This window comes from Camelus dromedarius, chromosome 16, assembly GCF_036321535.1.
Source record: "Camelus dromedarius isolate mCamDro1 chromosome 16, mCamDro1.pat, whole genome shotgun sequence".
Taxonomy (NCBI): domain Eukaryota; kingdom Metazoa; phylum Chordata; class Mammalia; order Artiodactyla; family Camelidae; genus Camelus; species Camelus dromedarius.
In genome coordinates this window covers 38,604,645-38,628,869 of record NC_087451.1, presented here as the reverse complement: position 1 = coordinate 38,628,869, position 24,225 = coordinate 38,604,645, and the positions used below count along the sequence as shown (strand labels likewise).

General features: G+C 51.1%; 1 protein-coding gene across 3 annotated transcripts in view; it reads right to left on the bottom strand.

Annotated features, from left to right (window-relative positions):
* Positions 1 to 1,813: 1,813 nt before the first annotated feature.
* PRKCA (protein kinase C alpha) overlaps positions 1,814 to 24,225 on the bottom strand; it is a 360,615-nt gene continuing 338,203 nt past the window's right edge. For all 3 annotated transcript variants that reach the window (XM_031468919.2, XM_064495637.1, XM_064495636.1), the window contains 3 exons: positions 21,199 to 21,306; positions 20,131 to 20,271; positions 1,814 to 8,286 (listed from right to left, as the gene is read on the bottom strand). In XM_031468919.2, coding sequence (XP_031324779.1) covers positions 8,122 to 8,286; positions 20,131 to 20,271; positions 21,199 to 21,306 — 414 coding nt within the window. In that variant the 3' untranslated portion in view covers positions 1,814 to 8,121. The remainder of the gene's footprint in view (positions 8,287 to 20,130; positions 20,272 to 21,198; positions 21,307 to 24,225) is intronic.

Sequence of the window (24,225 nt, the reverse complement as noted above, 5' to 3'; positions counted from 1 at the left end):
GTGCAGCAGGCACCGTTACGATGATCTCCTTTTACAGACGAGGAAACTGAGACACAGGGAGACACAAACAACTCAGCGCCCATCAAACAATTACTAAGGGGGATGCCAAGCAGGACGGCTGCAGAGTTTTGCTCATAACCACCACCTGGGCTGCCTCTCTAGAGATGGGAGACACAAGGGATGAAGGGATGTGGGTCTATGAGGAGGAGGCAGCCACGGGTGCCAGGCCCACGGCCAGGATCTGGGCATGACGGGGAGGATGTATGTGCCAGGAAGTACAGGACCACGTCAGGCTGAACCACCTTCTGAGTTGTGATGACCTGCCAGCCCAGCCAGAAGCTGACCTGGGCCGGACTTGTCAGCTGTGAGTGGGAGGAGGAAGGGACGGGTTTCCAGGACAGCTGGGAGTTGCAATCTCGAGATTAGTGGTGTATCACATGCCGATAGGGCTGCCTGGCCACCTCCAGGTGTGCAGGTCATCCCCTTGGCCTCCGTGGGGCCAGGAGGACCAGCCCCATTTGATGGGGGCCTCTGGGGTCGCCCCTCAGGGGTTAAGTCACAGTCACTGACTGCTCACAAGGGCGCTTTGCAGCGAAAGGATATAAAACAGACTGAACCAGACGCACGGAAAATAAAGCAGCCCACTGGTGGGGGCCGAGGGCATGCTGATAAAGCCATTGTAAGCCATCCTTCATACCGCCACTCTGCTAGGCAATGTGAAGCCATATATAGATGTGAAAGCAACCAGCCCCCAGTGAAGTTCAGGCCCCCCTCGGAGCCAGCAACCACACACTGCTCTGAGGGCACTCAGTGTGCCTTGTGCTCTCAGAATAACTCTCCCACTGGCTCTTGTGTTGGCAGCGGAAAGACTCTTAACTTCGGGCAGATTCAGGGTGACCATGGCAGCTTGGGGACAGAATATTAGCCCGTGGACACTGGTACTCGGGTCATCTACTTCGTGGGCTGGAGCAAGGCCTTGAGGAAAGGGACCGCAGGATGGGTGGTCTGGGTGCACAGCACGTGGGGAGGGGCAGGACTGGGGGGCTCTGGGTGGGGAGGGAGGAGGTGGCAGGGGCATAAGGCCATGAGCGTGAGCAGAGAGGAGCCCCCTAAAAGGAGGCAAAGGAGCCAGCAGGGGTGACTTTGTTGAGCCTGACCCTTAGCTTTTCAAAGTAGTTTTCTTTTTGTGTTAATGGTTTTTAATTCTTTTTGAGGCTAATCTGGAATCTTCCCTGTTTCGCATTTGAAAATTTCCAATTTTCCACCCACGAACAAATACAGGACGAGTGCTGCTGACACCAAAAGGGCTGACACCCTGATGCTGAGGGCACAGTGCAGCCAACGGGATGTGTGAGAAATGTCCATTTTGAGAGAAACATTCCCAAGATCGGAACTGAATTCCTTCTGGCACCCCTCCTCCAGTGGAAGGGGGTTATCCATCTTTGGACGATGTCCTCACCAGCTGCAGTGTGCCCTCTGCAGTTTGGAGGTGCAGGGACGCAGGCTCCATGCAGGCAGGGGCCAGGCCAACCTTCCTCTCTAGAGCATTCCCATGCCGGGCACAATTCCATGAACGAATAAATGACCTGCTGCTTTTTCATCCCAGTAACTGTTTGGGTATCAACTCAAAGCAGGATGTATTTGAAGAAATACAAATAGTGAACCTCAATGAAGAGGCTTGCGTGACTCAGGCGAAAAGACGGGGGTGTCCGCAGAGTGTGTCCAGAGGCAACGCTACACTTGCTGGATGAACACTTGATGAAAAATAATTGCAAAGCCACAGACGGATGCAAATGAGACCAAGTACACGAAGGAATGATCATTATCTTTATTCATACACACTGGCTTCCAAACTACAATGAATGTATCTAACAAAGCATAGCATGCAAACAAAGATTAGAGGTTATACGAATTAAAGCAATGCAGTAATTTATACATCCATTTCGCCTGCTAGAAACCAAATGTTATTTGACAGTTGAATGGCCTCTACGTTTTGTCGGTAGGTGCTTACACAGAAGGAAAAACTTCAACCTCCATCTCTTCCTCTTCCTCCTCCATACAAACTTGGGGTCTTATGTTTTTCAATGAACGATTTAAGCATGACGCGTCCTTCTCCCCCCACCCAAATCATGTAGCAAAAACAATGATTTTAAATGTTTCTGACCAGCTATGAAAGATATTCTGAAAAACCCTAAGAGAAGAGATGAGAGGTGAATTTTTAGACTCAAAAGAATAACAGCCTTCATGTACGAGTTTGAATCTAATTCCCTCAAGAAAGGAATCACATTGTTCCAGGAAGAGTTTCAACAAAAATCTATAAACAATCACAGGAATAAATACCCCTAAAGTTAAGCAGAGGAGACAAAGACACAGTTGTTTAATCAGAAAATGCAAAGCCACCGTTTTGTCTTATTTTAGAAAAAAAGGGTTCTTATAAAGTGGACTTGATCCCTATTTTCTGAAAAGTAGGGTTCTGTCTACTCACATAAGGGGTGACCGTGCAACAGATGCTGGCAGGTGCACTTCCTGCCGCCTCTTCCTTCCTGGGGACATTGGAGCATTTTGGAATTGCCCAGTGGGTATCACTGAACTTTCACCGAATATGAGATACCCGGGGACCCGAGGGGACAGGAGACAGAGCTGAGGAAGCACCCCCCCAAGCCAAAAGGGGGTCACAGACCTCACAGGGCAAGAAAGGGGGTTCCAGGGGCCCCTGGGGAATGCTGTCCTGGAGCTGCACCTGGAAGGGGGACAATAAAGCCATCTTTCCTGTGGTCCCAAAGTTTCTAGACTTTAGACAGTTGTCCTGTATCTACTGAGAACACGAAGGACATCATTCTGCCAACATGTTCCACCTGAACTCCCAGTCACGGTGATGTGGACTTCATACCCTACTGGCACGGGAAAATCCTGCAGTGGGAGTGCAGGTCAGGGGTGCTCTAGCTAACTCCAGGTGAGTCCCCCTACAGGCTCCATGTGGTTGGAATCTTATGAAATTGTCAGTAGTTTTATTTTAAAAACTCATTTTTAAAGAAGAACCGAGTTATTAAAGTTCTCTGTAAAAAAGTACAAATAGCCCAGTATATTCAGATGTTCTATTGGAATTCACAAATTAATTTCTTCCATAAGGTTTAAAAAGTCTTTGGAACTTGTGGGCCTTAGTGTAGGGTCATTGTAAGGCTATTTGATGACCGAGTTGGACCTGCACGGTTATTAACTGACACCTGATCACACAGATCAGAGGCCCTGGGATCCTGATTATTCAGCTTTTAACCCTCCCGAAGAGACCCCGACTTGACAGAGTGAACAGAATTGTGGTTGACGCCATTTCTAGACGGCTGCGTACGTCCCCGTATAACCCAATTTTCCCATTTTCCGTATCTTCCAACAGCAGAAACACTTAGCATCCCCTAGACGTGCTGCCTCAGCCTTATCGGGAAATGACAGAAATACTTACAGCCTGGTACATTTCATAAAAATGTAACCCAAGGAGCTCAAGGAAATGTTTAAAAAAATATCCCCAACACTCCTTGTCGAATTAGTGTGGAACCGGAGTGCCCCTTTCCGTCACTGGAACTGCCGTGCCCTCGCTGTTCCCGTAACCCTTAAAGTCATCATCTGTGGGTTCCCTGCCGCAGCATCATGTTTCCTGACCACGGCTGTTCAGTGTGCTCAGTGGGGGAACCGGCACTCCTGCCCTGGCTGGGCTTAAAGAAACAGGGAACTGTGTGACAGGCACACACGAGAGACAGGTGCTTCATTAAGACCAAAGTGAGAAAATGACAGTCAGATGGTGTCTCCTTTCTGAGACTTTTAAAAGCATAAGACTCTCACTTTGTCCTCCTCTTCAGGGCTGAGAAAACAAACCCTAGTAAAAAAAACCTCAAAATTTCTCCTGCTAAGTGGACTCAGGGGGGAACTGGGGTGTTAAGCTGTTCTCGTGACGTCTCCGTTTCCATCCACCCTCAGCTGCTGTGATTCTCAGCAAAAAGCCACGGGGGCAAGTGTGGGGGGGACCTTCTTGCAGGACGGCCCAGAGAATTGAGAGCCACTTCAAAGGAGGGTGCGGAAAGGGGCTTCTGGGAGCAGGTGAGGATGCTGTTGGCATTTGGGAGATGTTTTTTAAGGAGGAACAGACGTTGTCCCTGGCAACAAGCTCACTCTCAAGGACCAGCAGACAGTGCCTTTCATCTACACCGACAACTTCCGATGGAAAGCCACTGGAAACAGCAGCTTCCTTTCCAAACGCCCGCTCCCTCCTGGCCTCCTCCTACTGCAGGCATCCTTCTGCACTCAAACCTCCTCTTCTAGAAACTCATTACCGACCTCAGCCTCCAGCAACCTCCCTTCTCAGAACGTCAACAGGTGGTCCTTGGACGGCTGCACCCTCCTTCCAGCAAGTCACCACGCTCTGCTCAGGCCTGCAGCTCAGAGAGGGGCTCAACCACCATTTGCTGGCCTCTAATTTTCTACCAAAAGCTCTAAGAAGAAAGCCTGACACATCTCTGGAGAAGAGACAGGCGGTGACTCTGCATGAATATGTACCAGGTCACAGGGGTAAAAGAGGAGTGGATGTGACCAACAGCAATCACTCCGGTTCCTGGGGTCTCCTACCAACCTTTTGAATTAGCTCTTGCCTCACGTGAACCTCCCATTAACCTCTGAGGGCCACACCTGGCAGGACACTCCAGCTACTTCATTCAAACCAAGCCCCGGGTGGGTTTAGTCAAGATGCCAAGAGAGGAGGGCAGCCAGCTCGCTGCCTGCAGCCAGAGGGAAGCCCCACCCTCCAAGGGAAGCGAACACAGGGCAGTTTGAATGGCCTTTCAGAGTCACCATGTCTGATGGAGACCCAGACTGTGCTAGGTTATCCCAGGGGCCTGGACTTCCACCAGCCCTGCAGTGCTCAGTGGGTGGTACTTCCTAAGAGTCCCTCAGTGACTTGACCCTTCAAGGCATCATTCTTATTCCAACTCTTTAAAACGGCAGCTCCTTCCCTGTTTTACTTCACATGACGCTCAAGGAAGGGAACCATGCCTCCGAGTTTTATAAATCGATTCTGCTAACGGTTACTCGCATGATGGGTTCTTTCAGCAGAACTGTCACGAGCTGCTCTGATTTTAAAGCATTAGCTTTTATCTAAATTCAGGACATAGCAATGTACCAAACACACTGCAGCACGTTATCACTGGCCCTGATTTTTACTGTTTTCCCTTCAACTTTGTCCTCAAGCCTGATGTCTCTCAGGCAAAGGGCTGGGCCCCACCCCCGACAGGGCATCGTCTTTTAAAACTTTGCCACAAATGCAGGAAGGATAAAAACCGGCTGAGGTACTGAGCACGTTCCCGAGAGAACGATGAATCATTTGGAAGCGTACTGGCTGCTGTGTGAGTGAAACCCGGAGCCTGCTGCTGGCTTAAAGCAAGCAGGCAGCCCGGGGCTCGGGGACGGACGGTTCACGACCTTGTGAGCTCCCTTCTGGGACCTTCCTCACCTCCAGAGCTGGGCTGGGGACCCGTCCTGCTGTGGCTCTGTTCTGGGGCAGGGGGACCGGCTCTTTTGTTTCTTAGGCTCTTTCTAAACCCTTTCCTATCAGACTCAATGCGGTTCATGTGGGGAGGAAGTGTCCCCGAATGGGCACGGCCCAGCAGGACTACAGCACTGGATGTGCTCGGGCCCCTTTTGAGACCTGAAGGTTACGGCCCCTAAAACATGGCAGAAGAAGTTGCTCTTTTCTGGTCTGACCCATTCCCTGCTCCATCTCTGCCTCCGATCCAGCGTTTCCAGCACAGAGGAGGCCTCTCATCTCTAAGACCCCTCTGTGGCTGTGGGCGACCTGAAATCCAGGCAGAGAGCCAGAGATTAAACATGAGAAGATGCTCTGCTGGGAGATACTTCGGGGGAAACAAGGGGAAACAGAGCAGCCCCTGCAAGGACTGATAAGTGTGTCCACTGTGAATGCTTTGCTCTAGGTGACTGGCGCTGCCGAGGACCTTGTTGTGATGGTGTTTCGTTACAGAAATGCTCCTCGCAAGACAGGAAAGGCGGGTTCTAGCAGCAGCTGGGAGAAAATCTGCAGCCCCCCAAGAGCATGCATGGATAGCCCCCGGGGGCTGGCTGTGCCCAGGGGCTGCCAGGAGCCGACAGCGGCTCGCTCCGGGGCAGCCAGGTGGACCGTGTGCTTCTGCTGCGTCCACGCACATGTACCAGGGAGGGAAGCTGCCTGTCCCTCCAGCCCTGACTCACCAACAGTCACAAAGCTGAAAGGCAGAAACAAAAAGGACAAAGTCCAGCCCAGGGGCCGTGACAACACGGTATCTACACAAACATACTAGGCACACTGGAGTCAAACGTTCCCCACTGTCCCCGAGGAAGAGTGCTACGGGGGACCAGAAGAGAGGACGGCCTTAAGAAGCGAAGAGGGAGTCTCATCTCAAAAATAATCCCCTCAAGCAAAACTTCTGTCTGCAGATAGAATCAAATATTTATATATAGGTATATGATTAAGCCTAATTGATCAGGTAAAGTAGCCATTCATTTTCGAAATGAGATCTACTGCAATAAAAAATTAATAGACCCGATCCAGCGCCAAGGCAGGGTACATACGGAGTGGGGGCGGAGGGCGGGAGGAGGCACGGCAGCAAAGAAGGAAGCTAAAACTTAACCATAAAAGCAGATTAGAAACAAGAGCCTTCACAAATATAGCACAGTGGTGTCTTATAAAATTAGTATAATACTCTCTTTATACTTGATACGATTATATCAATAATATAGATTCCACTTGTTATTAAGGTTTATTATAAACATGCAAAATCCATTGCATGATGCATTTGCAAAACATATTAAAATCCTTCTAGCGATAAAACATCTTCGAAGTGATAACGCATCCAGGTTTCCTGAGTCTACAGCTCCAGGGGTGTCATTCAACGTGAACTGGAAATGGGGGACCAAAACTGTACCGCTGTCCATCCCTAAGAGGACATGGAGGGCTGGAGACGGGAGGGCAATCAATGCTAGGGACCGAGGCTAGAGTCAACACTTGGATGAACTTACTATACATCGTACTCTCGTAAACGACACCGCAGCCTGTTAAATAAATAAGCACAAAAGGGGGTGGGGCGTAGACACGTCAGCTTCTTAGGAAGCAGGTAGCAAAATATCGGTGTTGGGGTTGGGGTTGGGAGGGAGGTTGGCTAACAACACTCGTGAGTAGTGGCATGATTGCTGATGGCACCCTGGGTCCAGAATAATCTCCCAGATATTAAAATGAACATTACACACACGCTGGTTTAGCCTTGATCTGAAATGATTTCACATGCTCCTAATTTAGCAAAGTCCTTAGAAGATTTGGCCTCTTAAAAAGAAATGCAAGTATCAAGACAGTTATCAACCACGTCGGGTACAAGACGACTGATTCCCCCAAAACCCATCTGAGGTTTTCTTCCTCTCTTTTTCCTTTTTTTTTTTAAAACTGGTAACCGCTGGACCGTGATTGGGTTACGGCTGTCAGTGTCTGGGAACAGCGAGCTCGCAAGTGCTTGCCAGGTGGATTCAGATTCATCCCGGCCTCTCGGATTCTAGGGACTGTTTCCATCAAGGCAGAGAACAGAAGCAGAGGGTGTTTTGAAGCCTCCCCCGCCCCCCAGTCCCACCTTGCCCACTCTCTGGGCTCCCCACTCTTTTCATTCCAAAGATGTCTTGGGTGGAGATGCTTCCAGCTCCCTGGACTGGGGTGGATTCATTTTAGCATCTCTGGTCGGGGAATCTGGATGGTGAGTATCAGCAGAGGATGTGGGGAACATATCAAATTGTACCAAAGGGGGGGGGGCAAGAGCCTGTCTGCTTTCTAGGAAGGGTTACCCTACAGCCAGATGTGACCTCTACATGATTAAACTGGACACTGGACATGAGATCACCTTCCGCTGAGATAATGTTTTCAGTTGTGAGAGAAAGAGACTCTCAACAGCTGATCACGTCTGGACTAACAACCCTACAATTTTCAGGCCTCCATCTGGAACAAAAAAAAAGCTGTGGCCTTAAAATTTTAGGGTTGGGGATCATTGCCCACTGCTGGGGCCGGGGCCGGGGGCTGGGGAGGCATTTGCTCTCGGCGGTTGCGTTTCATACCGCGCTCTGGAGGATGGGGTGCACAAACTGGGGGTTGACATACGAGAACCCTTCGAAATCAGACTGGTCTATGTTAGCGATAACCAGCTGATCAGGTGGTGTTAAGACAGGCTGCCCTCGCGTGAAGAACTTGTCAAAGTTTTCTGCTCCTTTGCCGCACTGTGGAGAGAGAGAAAAAAGGAGGAGAGGTCAGTAAGGGAAGCCAGGAGGCCGCTCCCCGAGAGCTCTCTGCAGGGAGGGGCGCGGCCCCCAGGGGGGCGGGAATCGGGGCTGGTTAGGCAGGAAGAAGTCTGGAGGACCTGCAGGCTGACTGGATTCGAAAGCCAGGCACAGCAAACAGTAACCGAGAGTCACGCGGTTGTAAATCGTCAAACACCCCTGGAACTGAAACCCTAGGTGGGCAGGCAGTGCTGGGAAGGCAGCAGCAAGGAGACAATCTCTTTCCTTTCGCCTCCACCTCACAGAGCCATGAGCTGGGTGTCACACGCACAGGGCCATCGGTCACACTTCTACATCAAAAGGCTGGGATGTTGGGTGGGAAGGGGGCTGTTACCCCCGAACCGAGAGGCTGAGAACACTGTCTCACGCACGTCTGGTCCTTCGCAACCATGTTTGTAATAAAGTAAAAGCCGTGTTATTCTTGTCTTCCAACTGGGAGGTTCTAAAAACCTCAGCCCCTAAACTAATCTTCAGCCGGCATAGGGTAGGTATAATGGTAAGCCTGGGCTGTCTGTTCTTGAGCTCAGCCAGAACTCAGCAGATCAGGGTACATCTGGTCAACTAAGAGACAGGTGACCACGGAGCTCATTTGTTGGTGGTTTTTGCTGGAGGTTTGCACCGGTGCCCTGAGGAGGCAGCGTCTACCGCCTGTCTCAGATATTCCTCTCCTCCTGGGTCCACCAGGGTGCTAAATGCAGGTGGGGCTGCAGGCAGAGCTGCCGTGTTGGGGCTGTGGGGTCTGAGAAACACAGCAGCTGAAGCAGCACTGCTTGAGAGCCCCACCCCAAACAAGAGGAAGGGGTGTCTGCTCACTTTCCCAGCCACCCAGAAGGGTGTGGCATGCTGGAGTCCCAGGATCCCAGGGTGGCTGAGACAGAGAGTGCTGGGAGGGGACCCAGTGATACGAATCACAACTTCCCACACGTTGCAAATGACTGACATCCCTCCCCCTCCCCTGGTACTGCAGGGCAACATGAATTGATTCTGAGTTAGCAGAAGTCTTTGACTAGCCAGGCATTCCTGCATCTTCAACAGAGGTTAGCTCGAGGTAAACTGTGAAGCGGAGTCCACCCCGTTTTACCTGCAAAATGAGGGGCATGGTCGTGCCTCCCTCCCTGGACTGCTACAAAGGTTGCACGTACGGTGTTTCATGTTTCGCACAGAACCCAGCACGTGGGGAGAGCACAGTGCCTACTGGGGTTACTTGGGCGATGCCAGCTGAGCCTCACAGCTCACCTCCTCTGCCACATCTCTGTCCCATCTTCTAGAAGGTTTCCTTGAGAATCCAGCTTCATTATACTTTCCCCATCCTCTTATCATTAAATAAAACCTGCTGCTAAGTCCCTGCCTCGGAGGAAAGCATGTCACGATTTCCAGGTAAAGTCTTCATACGGACAGCATTCCTTCCTGGGGTGGTTTTCATTTTTGTAAGCCACCACCTGCTTCTTAACTGGAGGAGAGTTCAGACCGGTGACTGTTGGGTGGGGATGTGGAGAATGAGTGGGGCGGGGGGATGGTTTTCGGCCCTTCCAGTCACTCTGCAGAGGCCCTACTATCAGCCCTGCTCATCACGCAGGTCCTGCCTCCCACACGGGGGACGGTAGGCCTTTCGCGTCACGCTCCACGTTTCCAGGGCGCTCTTCTTGGAAGAGCACAAAGCGCCTTCGAAGCAAAGGTCAGCGGAAGCCGAGCCTGCAGCCTCCCACATGCACAGGCCATTCCGAACCATTCAGAAGGCTCTTCAAGGGAGAGAGAGAGGCGCCATGTTTCTTCCCATGAATTCATCAGGGGTCTGCACTGGATTTGTCAGTAAAACCAACCAACCAACAGCAACCAACTTCCACAGAGCACCACATTCAGACGCGGCTGCTAAGATGATAACAGCCAGGGAGGCTGCTTCACATCACCCCCCAACAACAAAGAACTGTTGGCCCAGAGGTCAACAGGGCTGCTGAGAACCCTGAGGTACACCAAGAGGGCGACGTGAGGCTGAGTGGGTCCCAAGGTCAGAGCGAGGACAGATGTGACAGCCAAGCTCGGAAACTAGCCATACTTGAGAGCAGAGAAGGGAGAAAGTGCAGAAGTTACAGGCAAAAGTATCGTAAGCAAGTGTGACAGCCTTGGTGGAGTTGGCTTTGAGTAGAACATCGTTTGGGAGCCTGATTATTCAACATCCATTGCCTGGAAGACTTCATGTGAATCTACTGGAGGTGCTCCCCGTGGCTGGGACATGTGCTCCCTTAAAAAGGGATCACTTGCATTGCTTTATTGATTCCTGGCCTTCACTAACTATGCAAAGATGAGCAAGAAGGAATTTATCAGAAACAAACAAAAGGGGAAGTCTCGAAGAGGAAGAGGAGGGTACGGTACGATCTCTCTCCACTAGCTGGAGATCCGTTCGTGTAGCTCTGGGTTTGTCCATCTGTTCCATGAAAAGACTGCACAGGTCTCTGTGCAATCATAAGGGTCAAAGGAAAGACTGACCCTTTCCTCTGAGGACCACCTTCAGAGTACTCACAAATCAGCTTCCAAGGGGAATTTCTAAAAGCCATGGCTTCACTGCCAAAGAAAAATAAAAGACAAAGTAAAAGAAGAGATCCTAGGATCTTAAAGGGGGACCACATAGACATCAACACCGAGAAATCTGGTGACGGGGATGACACTTGAGGACATGAAATTCTAAGGCTGGTGTCCAGAGGAGAGTTGCTCCCAAGGGCCACTGTAGCTTGTAAAGCCAAGTTTTGTGACACATGGGGCAGAAACCCTCACTGCATCAGGCTTCACGCCGTGACTATGCAGCTGACTGGAGCTCAAGGGGGGCCACGGAGACCAGGGCAATCCAAGCATGGCTCCGTGACCACCCTGCACGGGAATGCGACTGGTGGTCTGGAAACGGCGCCACCGCAAACCCCCTCCCCTTCTTTCTCACTCTCGACCGCTTTGGAATTTCCCCTGATCCCAAAGAGAGAGAAATCACGTTTTAGCCAATGAAAGTCTCTGTTAAACCTGCTCACTTAGGTGGAGAGGACCTGAGGTGCGGACAGGCTTAGAGCAGGCAGAGAGTAAAAACTCGGTGTCCGTGAGTGGGTGTCACAAACCAAGGGGGAGAGCCGCCCCCACCCATGTAGCCTGAGGATCAGCTGGGATCCAAGGACTTTTTACGCTGAGAGAGATCACACCAGAAACAAGATGCTCCCCCCAACCCCAGCGTGAGAGGCGTGGGGAAAGCATGGCTATTTTTACCGCAGGTTCAGCTGGATGAGAAATAGCACTTGTTTTTCCACCACAGAGGGTAGCAATGAGCCCTCCACAACCCCTTGTGAAATCAGGCCAGAAATAGACAATCGCCTTTAAGCCAAGTTGGAGACCTTGAATTACTTGTTTTTCGAGGTGTCTGTGCAAAGAGCTGCAACTGTTCTCGTACTGCCGCCACTGCCTACTGAACGGGATAATGAAAACCAGGGCTCCTTGGATCCTTGGGGGCATCAACAAGCTATTGTCTTCTGAAGGCAGAGAAGATTCTTCCAACCACCTGGGAGCCAGCCTAACACACGGCCATCCGCTTGGTGGGCAATGGGCCTCAGGCGCCACCTTGAATCTGAGAGGGAGCAACAAGAGGGACTAAAAGGTTTAGGGGGGATGGTCTAGTGGAACCGGTGGATGCAAGTGACCGGGTGGTGGTGCCAGCGAAAAAAGAAGCTGGCCTGATTGCAGACATTCTCCTGGTGCCCCTCGGGGATGAGCGGGAGGGTGATCACCGCGGGAAGCGCAGCATCCTCTGCAGTCTGTGACCGCAGGCAGGTTGGGTGGTCCGCGGCCTCAGAGCTCCAGGCCCCCTGACAACCCACAGCAGCCAAAGACAGCACTCGCTACTTGTGAGCAAAACCTCACGGCTGGGTGTGCACTGTCTTCAGCTCCAAAGACCACCCGCACCTTTCACCAACTGACGCTTTTGCCCCCCGGAAGGTGAGGCCTGACACAGCTGGTGGGGGACAAAGATGTAGGGGAGGAGGGCGGGAGGAGGCAGCCCAGATCCGGCTGGGCCAGCACGTGAGCCCGGGAAGCTCCTCTGATGCTCCCTGAGACCAGGTGACGTCTGTGTTAGTGCCCTGTGCGACACCCAAGGGAAAATGGGATGAGGTGAATCACCTACCAGAGGCCAAGAGCCCAGGGAACGGCTTAGGGCAACACACTGCGCCTCTTTGTAAAGATAAAACAGGGATGTGAATGTCCACCTTCCGTGGCGCCGTGAGGGCCGAAGGGACGGTGTGGGTGCGACCCTTTCTAAACGATCAGGTGGGATCCAGACCTAAGATGCAACATGAGCGGCAAGTGCCTGGCATGTAACAAGGCACGTGATTAATACGTGAGAGATGAACGAACTAATAATCACCTCCCTGCCTTAGCTCTGAGTTTAGGGCTTAACTCTTGTTCTCTGGATGTTCCTACCCATTTGGTAAATTCGCCAGTTAGCAAAATGAATCCGGGGGAAATCAGCCCAGGAAGAGATGGGCCCCGGGTGGAAACTGAGATTTCAACGCTCCCCGATCCAGAGCCCCGTGTGGCAAATGGGCCACCCTCAGGCCTTTGCATTCTGCACGAAGAGCTGCGGGGAAGAGAGTGAGCCAGCCCCGAGGACGCCGGCCTCTCGCCTGTGATTCTCACCTGGTCACAGTCGTGTCCTTTACACCTTGCTGCCTCAGTGATGCAGAAGTTAACCCCACGGTCACTGGCGTGGGGATCACAGGGAGTGTGAGCAGCTCAAAAACACTGCCATTTCCAAGCAAAACACCAAACCAAACTCGGGAGGGCAGGAAGAAGGCAGAGCAAAGCCAGAGGAAAGGTGAGTCGCCAAACTAAGGGGAAAGGAAACTTACCAGGGTGTGGAACGCCTCTGGGGATTACCAGATGCAGCAGGGATTAGGGGAACCTTTGCCCGAGTTCCGAGTCCCGGCTTGGGGAACTGGCCACAGCCCTGCACCGCAGTCCTGGCTGGGGGTGTAGTAAGAACACCGCCTATGTCTGTGCACGGTTCCCTGACTCGCGGTCCTGCGCTGTCTTCCTTTGATTAAATACCCAGCGACATAAATGAGCATTCTGCTCTGAGCCTCCTGGGAAGTCTTGTCCACACTATAGAACCGTCCAGCGAGGGGGCTGGGCCCCTGGGTGGCAGCCGGGCTCTGCCCTTTCTAAGAAGATCAGCATGCTCCGGGTGGGAGGAGGGAGGGGGGCCTTCCGTGCATGACCAACACAAGCAGGAGCACACGCTGAGGGTTAAAAGTGAGGTTAGTTTGCTCATCAAGTCACCCAAGATTCTGCAAATGTGCTCACCGAAGGCCTGGATGCCCACTGAAGCCAGTGCATTTTGGTACAGAAAGTCTGGAGAATAAGAACGGACAGAGGAGGGCATTTGGAAAACAAGTCAGTGCCTGGCCTGGGAACAAAAGGAAAGGAGCGGCCCGTGCAAAGGATGCTGCACACCCACGTGAGCCGGCATGGCGACGCCTCCGGGGCGGACTGTTGCATAAAGGATGCAAGGTGTGCAAAACAGAGCGCGTGGTACCACCTCCTCCGTGTGTGTTCGCCCACGTGTACAACTTTCTAGACAGTTACAGAAATGATGGTGAGCAGTGGGAGCGGCCACTGGGGAGGGGGAGGGACCGTTTTCTCATTTTATGTCCTTCTCTACTGCGTAACTGTCTGCTTCAGCACACAGAGGTTGTATTTAATAACTGTTCAGAAAGGGACTGGGACCCCTTTCACCTCTTGCCAGCCTTACCTGGGATGAGAGACTGGAAGCAGGCTGTGGTTTCTCAGGCAAAATGAGACAAGACTCATCTCACCTGCCACCTTCGAGCACATCTCCGAAAAGGCCAATTCTGGTCTGGAGGGAGCTGGTTTTACGGATGGGTTTGCAGACAGACACACGGTTAAATGAGCGGGTTCTTGCAGGTGTGACAGCCCCGTGTGTTTGAGGGCAGAGGCTCTGCCTTGTGGTGGCCTGTGTTCTCCAGTATAAAAGCACGCATGCCACTCGGTCTTTCCTTATGCTAACGAAGGGCTTTAGGGCATTCAAGGCTCCTTCTCCAGGAACAGCTGTGGTAATGCCCAGCCCTGGGGGAGACCTTTGCTTCAGACCACGGGACTTGTCAGTTCACACAGGGTCTGCCTTACCCTGTCACCCTCCGCGGCAGCTCGCTGGGCTGTGCGAGAGAGCTGCTTGTTTACATGGACGGTTATTATAGAAGTCTCATTGCTTCCTGTTTTTCTTTCCAGCAGAAAAGCATCTGGGAGAGTGATTATCAAGGAATGGGAAGGCTTCTTGCGTCTAATTAACCAAGTCTTCGACTGGTTTCGAGGCTTAAATCAAGCCAAATTACATCACAAGATGGCAGACTGAAGTCTCCCAAGGCTGGTTAGTGTTTGTATGTTGTCAGCGAAGTTCCCTGAGTCTTGAGAATCTTGATTTTAATTAGCATCACTGCTGCTGGTTCCACGGAAAGACCAAGAGAATGAACCTACCTGCTAACTGGAAGAAGTGATTAGACGCTGCCCGAGGCCGCCCACGGACGGCACTGATCACTTGCACAACCACCCCGGGGCCTCCCTTCCCTTCACCTGGGTAGCCGCTGCTCCATATAAATAACTTTTCAGAGCCATTGTTAAAAGAACATAGGACTATGAGATGTCCTTATTTCTAGGAGACACACACGGAATTACTTAGGTGTCAGTCTGCAGGTTACTCTCAAACGGTTCCAAGAAGAAATTGCGCGTACGTCTGTACCTACACGCCCTCATCAGAGGTGCCGGGGAAGAATGACACAGCAAACGTGGTGAAATGTTACCATCTGGGGACTCTGGGGAAAGGGGATGCAGCAATTCCTCACACTGTCTTTGTAACTCTTCTGCAAGTCTGAAATTAACCATTATTTCAAAATAGATTTTAAAAAAAAGTTAAAAAGGAACACTGCACTGACTTTGATCATCAAACCATCATCAAAGTCTCTAAACAAACTGACGATCCTGTGAAATTAAGGACCTCGAGGCGATCAGGAAAATGACCTTTGCGCATCTCAGCACAGAGGCACCAGCGCTGGGCTCGCCAAGTGCCTGCTTCCTTAGGCTCTTGCTCCAAGGATGACAACGACCCGATGAAAGTTCTCTTTCTTCTTTTTTTGTCTCTTTTTGATAAAATGACGACAGCAACTTCCCAGGAGGGCTACCCGTGAGAGGCAGGCCTATTTCCAAAGTGCTCTGCTCATCCATCAATTCTGGATTTATTTCTCGGTGTAGATTAATTCCTCTCTCTCTCGAAACTATTTAAGTACAGTGAATGGTTTTGGCTGGCCTATGAACTGGCTAGTCTGCTCCTTGGTGCCAATGGATAAATTTAAAAAAAAAAAAAAAAGAGCCATCAATGAAGTATCCACTTCCGATATCTGTATAAACTCTTACTTATCGTGGACAGGCCGAAGGCTGTTGCTGGACGTTCTATTCACGTGAATAGTAAATCAGGATAAAAGCCTACAAAATTCAAAGTGACACTGGATCAGAATCTCAGGCTCACGTGTGCCTCTGAGGGCAGCCTGTAGGGACCAAAACCCGGGCCTTTTATTTTTTTTTAAGGCAAAACAGAAAGAAAGAGCTTTCCTTCTTCAGGGAGTTCTCAGGACGCTGGGATGGACACAGGCTGGCGGCATCATTCTTTTATGTGACCTCCTTGTTGCAGGATGCCACGGGAGGTGGCCCCGACCCTCTCATTTCTCACTCAGTAACTGAACGTTAACACTTCCGAGGACAACATCATTTTTAAACTTAAAAAAAGGTTCCTTCCTCCATGGGATCTTCTGGACACGAAGGAGCCTCTTTTTGTTGACTTCAGTTTGTCGCTCAGAACATCAGCCAAGTGCTAAGGGTCTTGCTTTGCTGTGTTTTCTTGAAGAGAAAACTGAAACCAGCTTCCTTGCTGTGTGCTTGTTTTCTTGTTTCTGTTTTTTTCCCCACAAAGGAGGAAAGGAAGTTAGCTACGTGGCTCCCTCCTCTCCAGGAGAGAGAGAATCACAACACAGCCGTCTGTTTTTGCTTTGGCTTTTGTTTTTCAAGATAAACCGGTATACACAAGGGATGGCCCTGTCGTCTAGAAAATCATCTTCACCTTCACATGGGGACATGGGTTCTCCCACTGTGGGTGGCCCCAGGGCAGGCTCCTCCCTCTCGACTCCCACTTCTGTGCCTGCGATGCGAGCAGGTGCACCTCTGAGCCTCCAGACCCGCCCCTCCCCAAGGGGGGGAAATGGCCACAGTCCCACCTGACCCGGGTCACCCTCCTCTCTCCGCCCTCCTTTATGTGTGACCTTAAACAGAACCCAGGCCATGGCTGCACGGCAGATGTCGCTGTGAGATGGAACGGTCTTCGAGGAGTCTCCTTGTTCATCAGGTACATCGTGAAATGCACCTGGGCAGTGGAATTCCACATTCTCCAGGCAGTTGGGTGTAGCTTCAGTGATGTCACTTTGGTAGGCAGGAAAATGAAAAAATCCAGGACACTATGGAAACCTCAGTCCCTCCAGACAAACTCTGTGGCTGCCCAGGGAGCGAACGCCTCTACTCTCAGAGACAAGTCAGTGATTTCGGAATAATCTTTCACTAAAGGATCAAAAAAATAAATAAATTAAAAGTAAAACAATGAGACTCCCAAGCTTACAAGCACAAACTTGATCTCCAGACGCACCCTGCAGATAACCGTGGGCACCTGAAGTCTTATTGCCGGTATTTACAATAACCGAGGCCTTGATTTCACGGGAGCCAGGAGCTTACTGTCCTTAATCCGATAAATCTCAGGGAAAATGATTCTCCAGCATTTGCTATAAAAGCATTGAGCAGACTTCACCAAGACAGACAAGTGTAGCCAGCCGGGGCTATAAACCTGTAGAGCAGAGGAGAGCTGCTCTCTGAAGTGGGTTCAGCGAGCGCGTTAAGTGAGGGCCTCTGGCAGAAATCGATCTGCCTGGCTGGCTATCTGCAGCGACAGCGAGGCTGCTGCCTCTCTCTCTGAAACACCACAACTGCCTGTCGGAGAACACTCAGCTCTGGACCTTCGCTAGAAACTCTTCTGAATTTTTAATTATCTCTGGAGGAGGGAACTACACTTTTTTATTGAGAAAGTTGGGAAACCACATCACAGGATAACTCAGAGGCAACTGGGTCTCTTCTGCTGCGGTCCTGCTAAACCCGGCAAGTTGGGCAACCTCGATGGCGAGCTGACTTAACGTTGTCTTCTTCCGGGGCGAATGGCCTCTGCTGCCCCTCGGACTGCTCCCGGCACGTGGTATTTCCACCTCGGCTTGGCACACGTCCTCAGAGTCTGCTGAAATGCCCCGTTCACCCGAGATTAAGGGCCACACTCTGCTGCCACCAGGCAGGGATGAACTCTCCAGGGACTCCAGGGCCCAGAACTTTCCCAGCCTACCCCCTCGCCCTTGACTGGCTCCTGCTTTGGGACAAGACGTCTGCCGCTCACTCCTGCAGTCGCTGGCTCCCAGCCTCCACCATTGTTTCTACCTCCCTCTCGTCCTTTTGCATTTTATTTTCCCTAGCTTCTTCCTTTTCCGTGTACAGATTCTCCAGCGCAACGTGGGCAACTCACTGTGAGCGGAAGCGGTCTCTCCCTTCCCACCAGAGCTCTTGCCAAACAGGCCTTTAACCTGAAACCTTCAGTTTTAGGGCCTCCTCCCATGATTTCTGCTTCTGTGTGTTTCTGGGGGGACTGTTTCTTCACGGCCAGAGGCAATTTATTCTTTATTTAAACCAGCACTCAGTTGGAAAATGAGCAGCAGCAGCAGCCCTCCAGGAGTAGACAAACACACACGGCTCCCGGCTCGACTGCCTGCCACGGGGTGTGACTGCGTGTCCAGGGACTCCTGTGGCCCACGGGGGACAACCTGCATTCTCGGCTGCCGGCGCCAACCCACCTTCCTGTTTCCCCTCCATCTGAGGTCAGGGCCACAGTATCCACAGCGCGTGGGAGGTGATGCAAAGAAATCATCTCTTCTGCAAATGCAGTGGGAATAAATGGAAGAAGACGTATATCATAGCTGACTCTGCATCATGTCATTTCTTTCCAGAAAGTGATGGACAAGTCATTGTGTTTTGCTCAACACGTAAAGCAGGGTCAGTGGGGGTCCCTACGAGGCTCCCGTGGAGAAGCTAAGCTGCCTGTAAGATGCTGTTGTGTACCCTTCATGCTTAATTTGAGAAGGCTAAATAGATATGAAAGGGAAGAAAGCACAATCCCAACAGAATGTGCTCTTGAGGCAGTTTGCAGCATCATTTATCACTGTCTTCATCTTCCACCCTGTTAAAACCAGCTTTTGTAAACTGGAGGGCCAGGATCCTAGGAGGGCCTCCTGCCATCAGCATCCAGGCCTGGCTGCAGAGAGGAAGGGGTGGCCGATACACAAGGGCCTTCCTTGAAATGATGATTCAGGAGGAAGTCAACTGACCCAATTCATTTCAGTTTTTCTTCAGTTTATGCTAAAAATATCTTGGAAAAATAAAATTCGTGGGCTCGCCACCAGCAGTTTTATTCTTGGAGGAGAGGATACATAAGCAGATTTGACGAGGAAGTTGCTGCTCTAAGAATAAAGCCGTGTGCCACCCACTCGGGAACTCAGCACCCCGGGAGGGTCCCCTTTGCCGGCTCGTGGGCACCTGTCAGAGGAGACAGATTTGGGCCGAACCCAAAAACCAGGGATGCTTCTAAAGCTGACTGTGGAATAAAGGTGCTCTCTGTGCAGTCCCAGGAGACTACCCAATACTGGCCAAGACGATGGCAGAGCTGGAAGGCATGGATCCACTCGGCCCTTAGAAATGGGATGCAGGGAAAAGCAGCCTCCTTGGGAAGCACTGCAAAGTGGCAGGCGGTGTGAGTGAGGAGGCTGGTGTCTTAAAGACTCTCAGTTTATCTCCAGAGATATAAATGTTAAGACGAAACCTTGGTGCAGTGGCGAAAGGATCCCAGGGTCAAAACACTGGAGTTTGCAGCCAGGTTCCACAACCTACAGCTGTGTGTCCTCAAGCATGTTGCTCAGCCTCTCTGTGCCTCACTTTTCTTAATTATAATTGGGGACAACAGTAGCCACCTCCCAGGGTTGTTGTGAGGGTTAAATGAAATAATTTGTAAAGCACTGAGATCAGTGCGTAGTGCACAGTGTTTGCAAATACACAAACAAAAAAAGGGGCGATTTTCTAGGAAGTCATATAGGAAGAATCTGAATGAAGGTGGCAACGCCAGGGACAGTGGCTGACACGCAGGTAGTCCTTGCAGCAGGGATGGTGGCCAGTGTGGGAACCGAGCCCAGGGCCCACCGGTGGGCTGGCTGAGACTGAGTTATGCTGCCATCCATGTGAGGCGAAGCCAGGGTAATTGAAGACAAAGGACAGGCCCTGTCAAGGACTCAGGGCAAGGAACGCAGCTCTGCAGGGTGGGCAAGGCCACGACGTCCAATCCCCAAAGCAGGCCTGCCCTGGTTCTCTCATCGTGCTGGGGGCGCTCGGTAGCCCTACTGGAGGGCGTGGTGGCCACAGGCCCCCCCTTACTCTCAAAGTCAGCAGGAGTCCTGCTGCTCAGACCACAGGAGCAAGGCTGGTACCTGGCCATTCTTTTCAGCCTGCAGAGGCCAGGGGTCTCCAGCCTCCTCTCTCCAGAAGAAAGGGTAGGCGGGACCCCCTACCCTGAGATCTGGGGAAACCAGGCTCAGGCAACAGGCCGCGTCCCTGACTCACCACTTTGGGCTTAAATGGCGGCTGGATCTCCCTGTTCTCTAGCTTCTCCCAGTCGATCCTCCGGAAGAAGGCGTGTTCCCGGACGTCTCTCTCTCCCTCCGGCCCACAGCCCAGCCGCTTGCCGGGGTGTTTGGTCATCAGCTAGAAAGGAGGACGAGAAAGAGGATCTCATGGGTAACATGGTAACATGGTGACCAGAGTTGACAATACTGTATTGTATAACTGAAATTTGCTGAGACTAGAACTTAAGTGTTATCACCAAAAAAAAAAAAAAAAAAAGGTGATGTGAGGTGGATGTATTAACTCCATTGTGGGAATCCTTTCGCAATGTATACGTGTATGACTTGATACATATATCAAATCATCACACTGTATAAATATATTACCATTTTATTTGTCAACTACACCTCAATAAAGCTGGGGGAAAAAAAGAAAGAAAAACAAAGGATCCACCAAAAAAAAAAAAAAAAAAAAGGAAAATGGAATGCCAGATGATAATGCCTTCCCTCTTGTGCTTTGCCACCAGCCCCAACAGCCACCAGCCCCGAAAGGGACGCCTGGGCAGCGTCGCAGGATGCTTAGCAAGAAACTCAGTGGCTCCCACCGAGGGATGCCAACTCACGAACACAAGAAGTGCGGGCCTTTCTATAGTGATTTTCCTGTTGTGAAAATGGGGAAGCAATCTGGACCCACAGCCAAACACAAGAAGAATTTAAATAGCTATCTTTAAACACTGTCTCAGAGCTAATGCCATTCTGTATGTATATTATACAATGTATATGAAAAGGCACACAATCACTAAAAACTGCGTGTGCTGCAAGGATCACAGGCCAGTATCACGTAGGAGGCTTTGTAACAAGCATCGGATGCCTATTCACCGCCTGGACTTGATCAAAGACTCATGGTTTGGAAAAGTAGACGCTGTCACAGCACAGGTGATGAGTTAATTTCAAACCCAGTAGTGTGGGTACGTGGTGCCTCTGCCATCTCTCTTAGAAGCGTGGGGAAGCCATCTCCTCTGTCAACCCCCTCGGTCCATTATTATAAAAGGAAGCCAGATCTACTCACGCCTTTGCAGATGGAGACGGCCTCCTTGGACAAGGACTTTGGATACGAAACGTTGTGCTCCATGATGGACTGAAACAGCTCATCCTCGTCTTCACCATCAAATGGGGGCTATTCCCAGAAAAGAGAGGGATGGGGATGGGAAGATATCTAGGCTGAGTCATCATTCATTACCATGGCCCCCGAAGATCCAATTCAGTGCGGAGAAACAGAGCGGGGGTTCTCAGCACGCCGCAGGCTGCAGGGTTAGCTCCGTGAATCTCTTGTTAGGTTGGCGGCTGTGTGTGTTTTTCATTTTTTCCCTCTGTCCCTTTAATTATCGTGCCTGGGGCAATCCAAACCAATCTTGAGGGAAAATGTTTTTGAGTAATGCTTTTTAATGATTTGCAAATAAATTATAATCAATCCAAGACTCTTGTAATTATGTGTTAAAGAAATCTAATTACGACCAAGTGAGGTTACGGAGGGCCCTGGGTTCAGAAGGTGGGGGAGGGTGGAGAGTGCTAATGCCTTTGGATTCTGTAGGAGGTGGTGAAGAGGACTTGCCCTGCCCCAGGTCTAGGAATTCACACCAGGGCCCTTGTGATGCAATGGGGAGCTGCTCTGTGGGGGGCCTGACGCCTGCACGGAGGCAATGAAGAGAGCTTAGCTTCCTCTGGACACCTCTGTCCGCTTCTACTGGGTTACAATCCCCATATGGAGAGCGAGAGGCATGGTGCCACGATGGGAGGTCATGGCTTTAAAGTCAAGTGGATCTGGACCAGAATTCGAGCTTTACCACCTCCTAGCTGGGTGGCCACAGGCAAGTGACTCACTTCTTTAAGACACAGTTTTCCCATTTGTAAAATGGGACTCCCTGGTGAGTCTGAGCCTGATACTTTGTCTTATGCCCAGTAAGTGCCCAGTGAAGGGTGCTTAGAGGTCCTGGTAAGAAGGCAGATGAACTGCCTTGGTGGGGGCGGGGGTGGGCTATCAGGGTCTTCAGGAGGAAGAGGTGGGCTCAGGATGCTTTCCAAGCTTTATCCCCCAGCACGTCTTTAATCCCAGAGGTCTAGCAAATTACCTGTCACCTTGGTGGGATGGCACACAGCAGAAGTGGGTTTATGGGAAATGTCTTAACACTCCTCTTTGGCTCGGCTAACCTTGGGCTGAGCGTGAGACGTGCAGACCCCCTATGTTTAATCTCGTTAGATTTTCCTTCCATTGGAAAAGGGGACTCAGTCACTTTGGCTGACATGGTTAGGGCTCAGATAATGCCAGTGCCTGGCTTAATTTTAAATGACATCATGGACCAAAGACAACATCCAGCATTTCGCCCTGAGTAAGAGAGAGCAGCCGAACCAAGCAGAACCCTCCCCACAAGCACTCACAGGTCTTTCCAACCCGTTCATCTGACCTCCAGCCTTCTTCCTCCCTCCCAACCCCAGCCCTGGATAGGAGCTGGGCGTGGGATCAGCACGTAGGAGCCACACCCACCCGAGGGAAGGAGGCTGGGTCCATAAAGAACTCTACCTGGGGACCAGGTATGGGAGACCAGGGCTGGTGCCTCTTACTTTCTATTTATTTTTGTCTAGGCATATAAATAAACAGGTCTCTTTTCCAGTTGTAAGTGCCTGGTGTAAAGAATGTTCAATTTGGTCAAAGTACTCAGGTGGCTGAGATCTAAAAGTGGCCGGGGTGTGAATGACCAGAGTTGAAGCCCAGGTGAGCTTCCCTGGGCAGAAGAAACAGGGTGCCTGGGGCGCCCACAAGGCAAGCCAGTGCGGGGCAGACACCCCACTGAGGAGTGCAGGCTGTGTCACTGGCAGGATGTGTCACTCCCACGGACGGAGCGCAGAGCAGGACAGGGAGGGGCGGGGCTGGGGCGGTACCCTGCCAAGAGCTACAGCAGACGCCAGTCCCACTGTCCATCCCGCCACATCTTCTCTGCCTGGTAGCATCCACCTACTTCTTCTGAACACCTGTTATGTGACTCCCGAAAAACAGGCAGTTATTTTCCAGTTACACTGTATAATTTGGAGTTTCTTGCTTTTCACGGACTGTTGCCAACACATTTTCTCTGTAGCTATCAGTGTTCCCAGTCAGGTTAACGCCGTCACCAGAGACTGACTCATGTGTCCATGCGCACATGTCTAACTGCTTCCAGCACTGTGTTCTCATAACGAATGCTGCTGTAAACACCTCTGCACGTATCATTTTTGTTTTCTTCTCCGAATTACTTCCTAGGACTAATTTCCCAGGTGTGGGCTTATGCAACCAAAGAATGTGAACATTTTTACGGCTCTTGTTAAATCTCTCCAGGTCACCCCTGGAGCATTCTGACAGGTAATCGCTTGCTCTCAGGCCCTGGTGTTGAAGGCAGGTCAATGGTGAAGTGTGACCATTACATTCACTTCTAGCTCCTGAGCCTGGGGACCACAGGGGGTGATGTAGGATGGAGGTCCTCAGTACAGGACCATTTCGGATTGCCTCCCTTCCCCACCCCCCAAGTCCCTATGATTCGTTCTAGATTCCCACCAATCTGGACTCAGTGTTTCAAGCTAAGTTCCCTGTTAGCGATAGACTTGGCTCAGTATAAAAAATTTCTGAACCAGGGGTGTCTTCCTTAGTGATGTGTAATTTGTGGATTTTAAACAGGTTGAGGGGTGATGGTTCTTCACTCTTCCCAAAATGCTTCCTAAATCACTTCCCTGCCGTGTTTACGTGCAGATCACCGATGACCGGGGGAGGGGCGCGAGGGCACCCAAAGACACTTCGGGCTGAAGTTCTGGGATAAGGGACCCATTACCGATCCATCAGGAATGAAGACAACGCACAAACAGCCCCGGCAGAAAGGCACATAAAGAGGAGAAGGCCGGTCCGTCCCTTTATGATGGATGCCCGTGAACGCTTTGAGCTGCATGATGCTCATTAGAGGGCCGGGTAAATACTATTTATGCCTGCAAGTAATCATATTTGTCAAGCAATCCAGGAACTGAAGGAAGACTCAGGCTGCTTCATACTTAAGTGTCCCCTTGTCTGCTGACAATA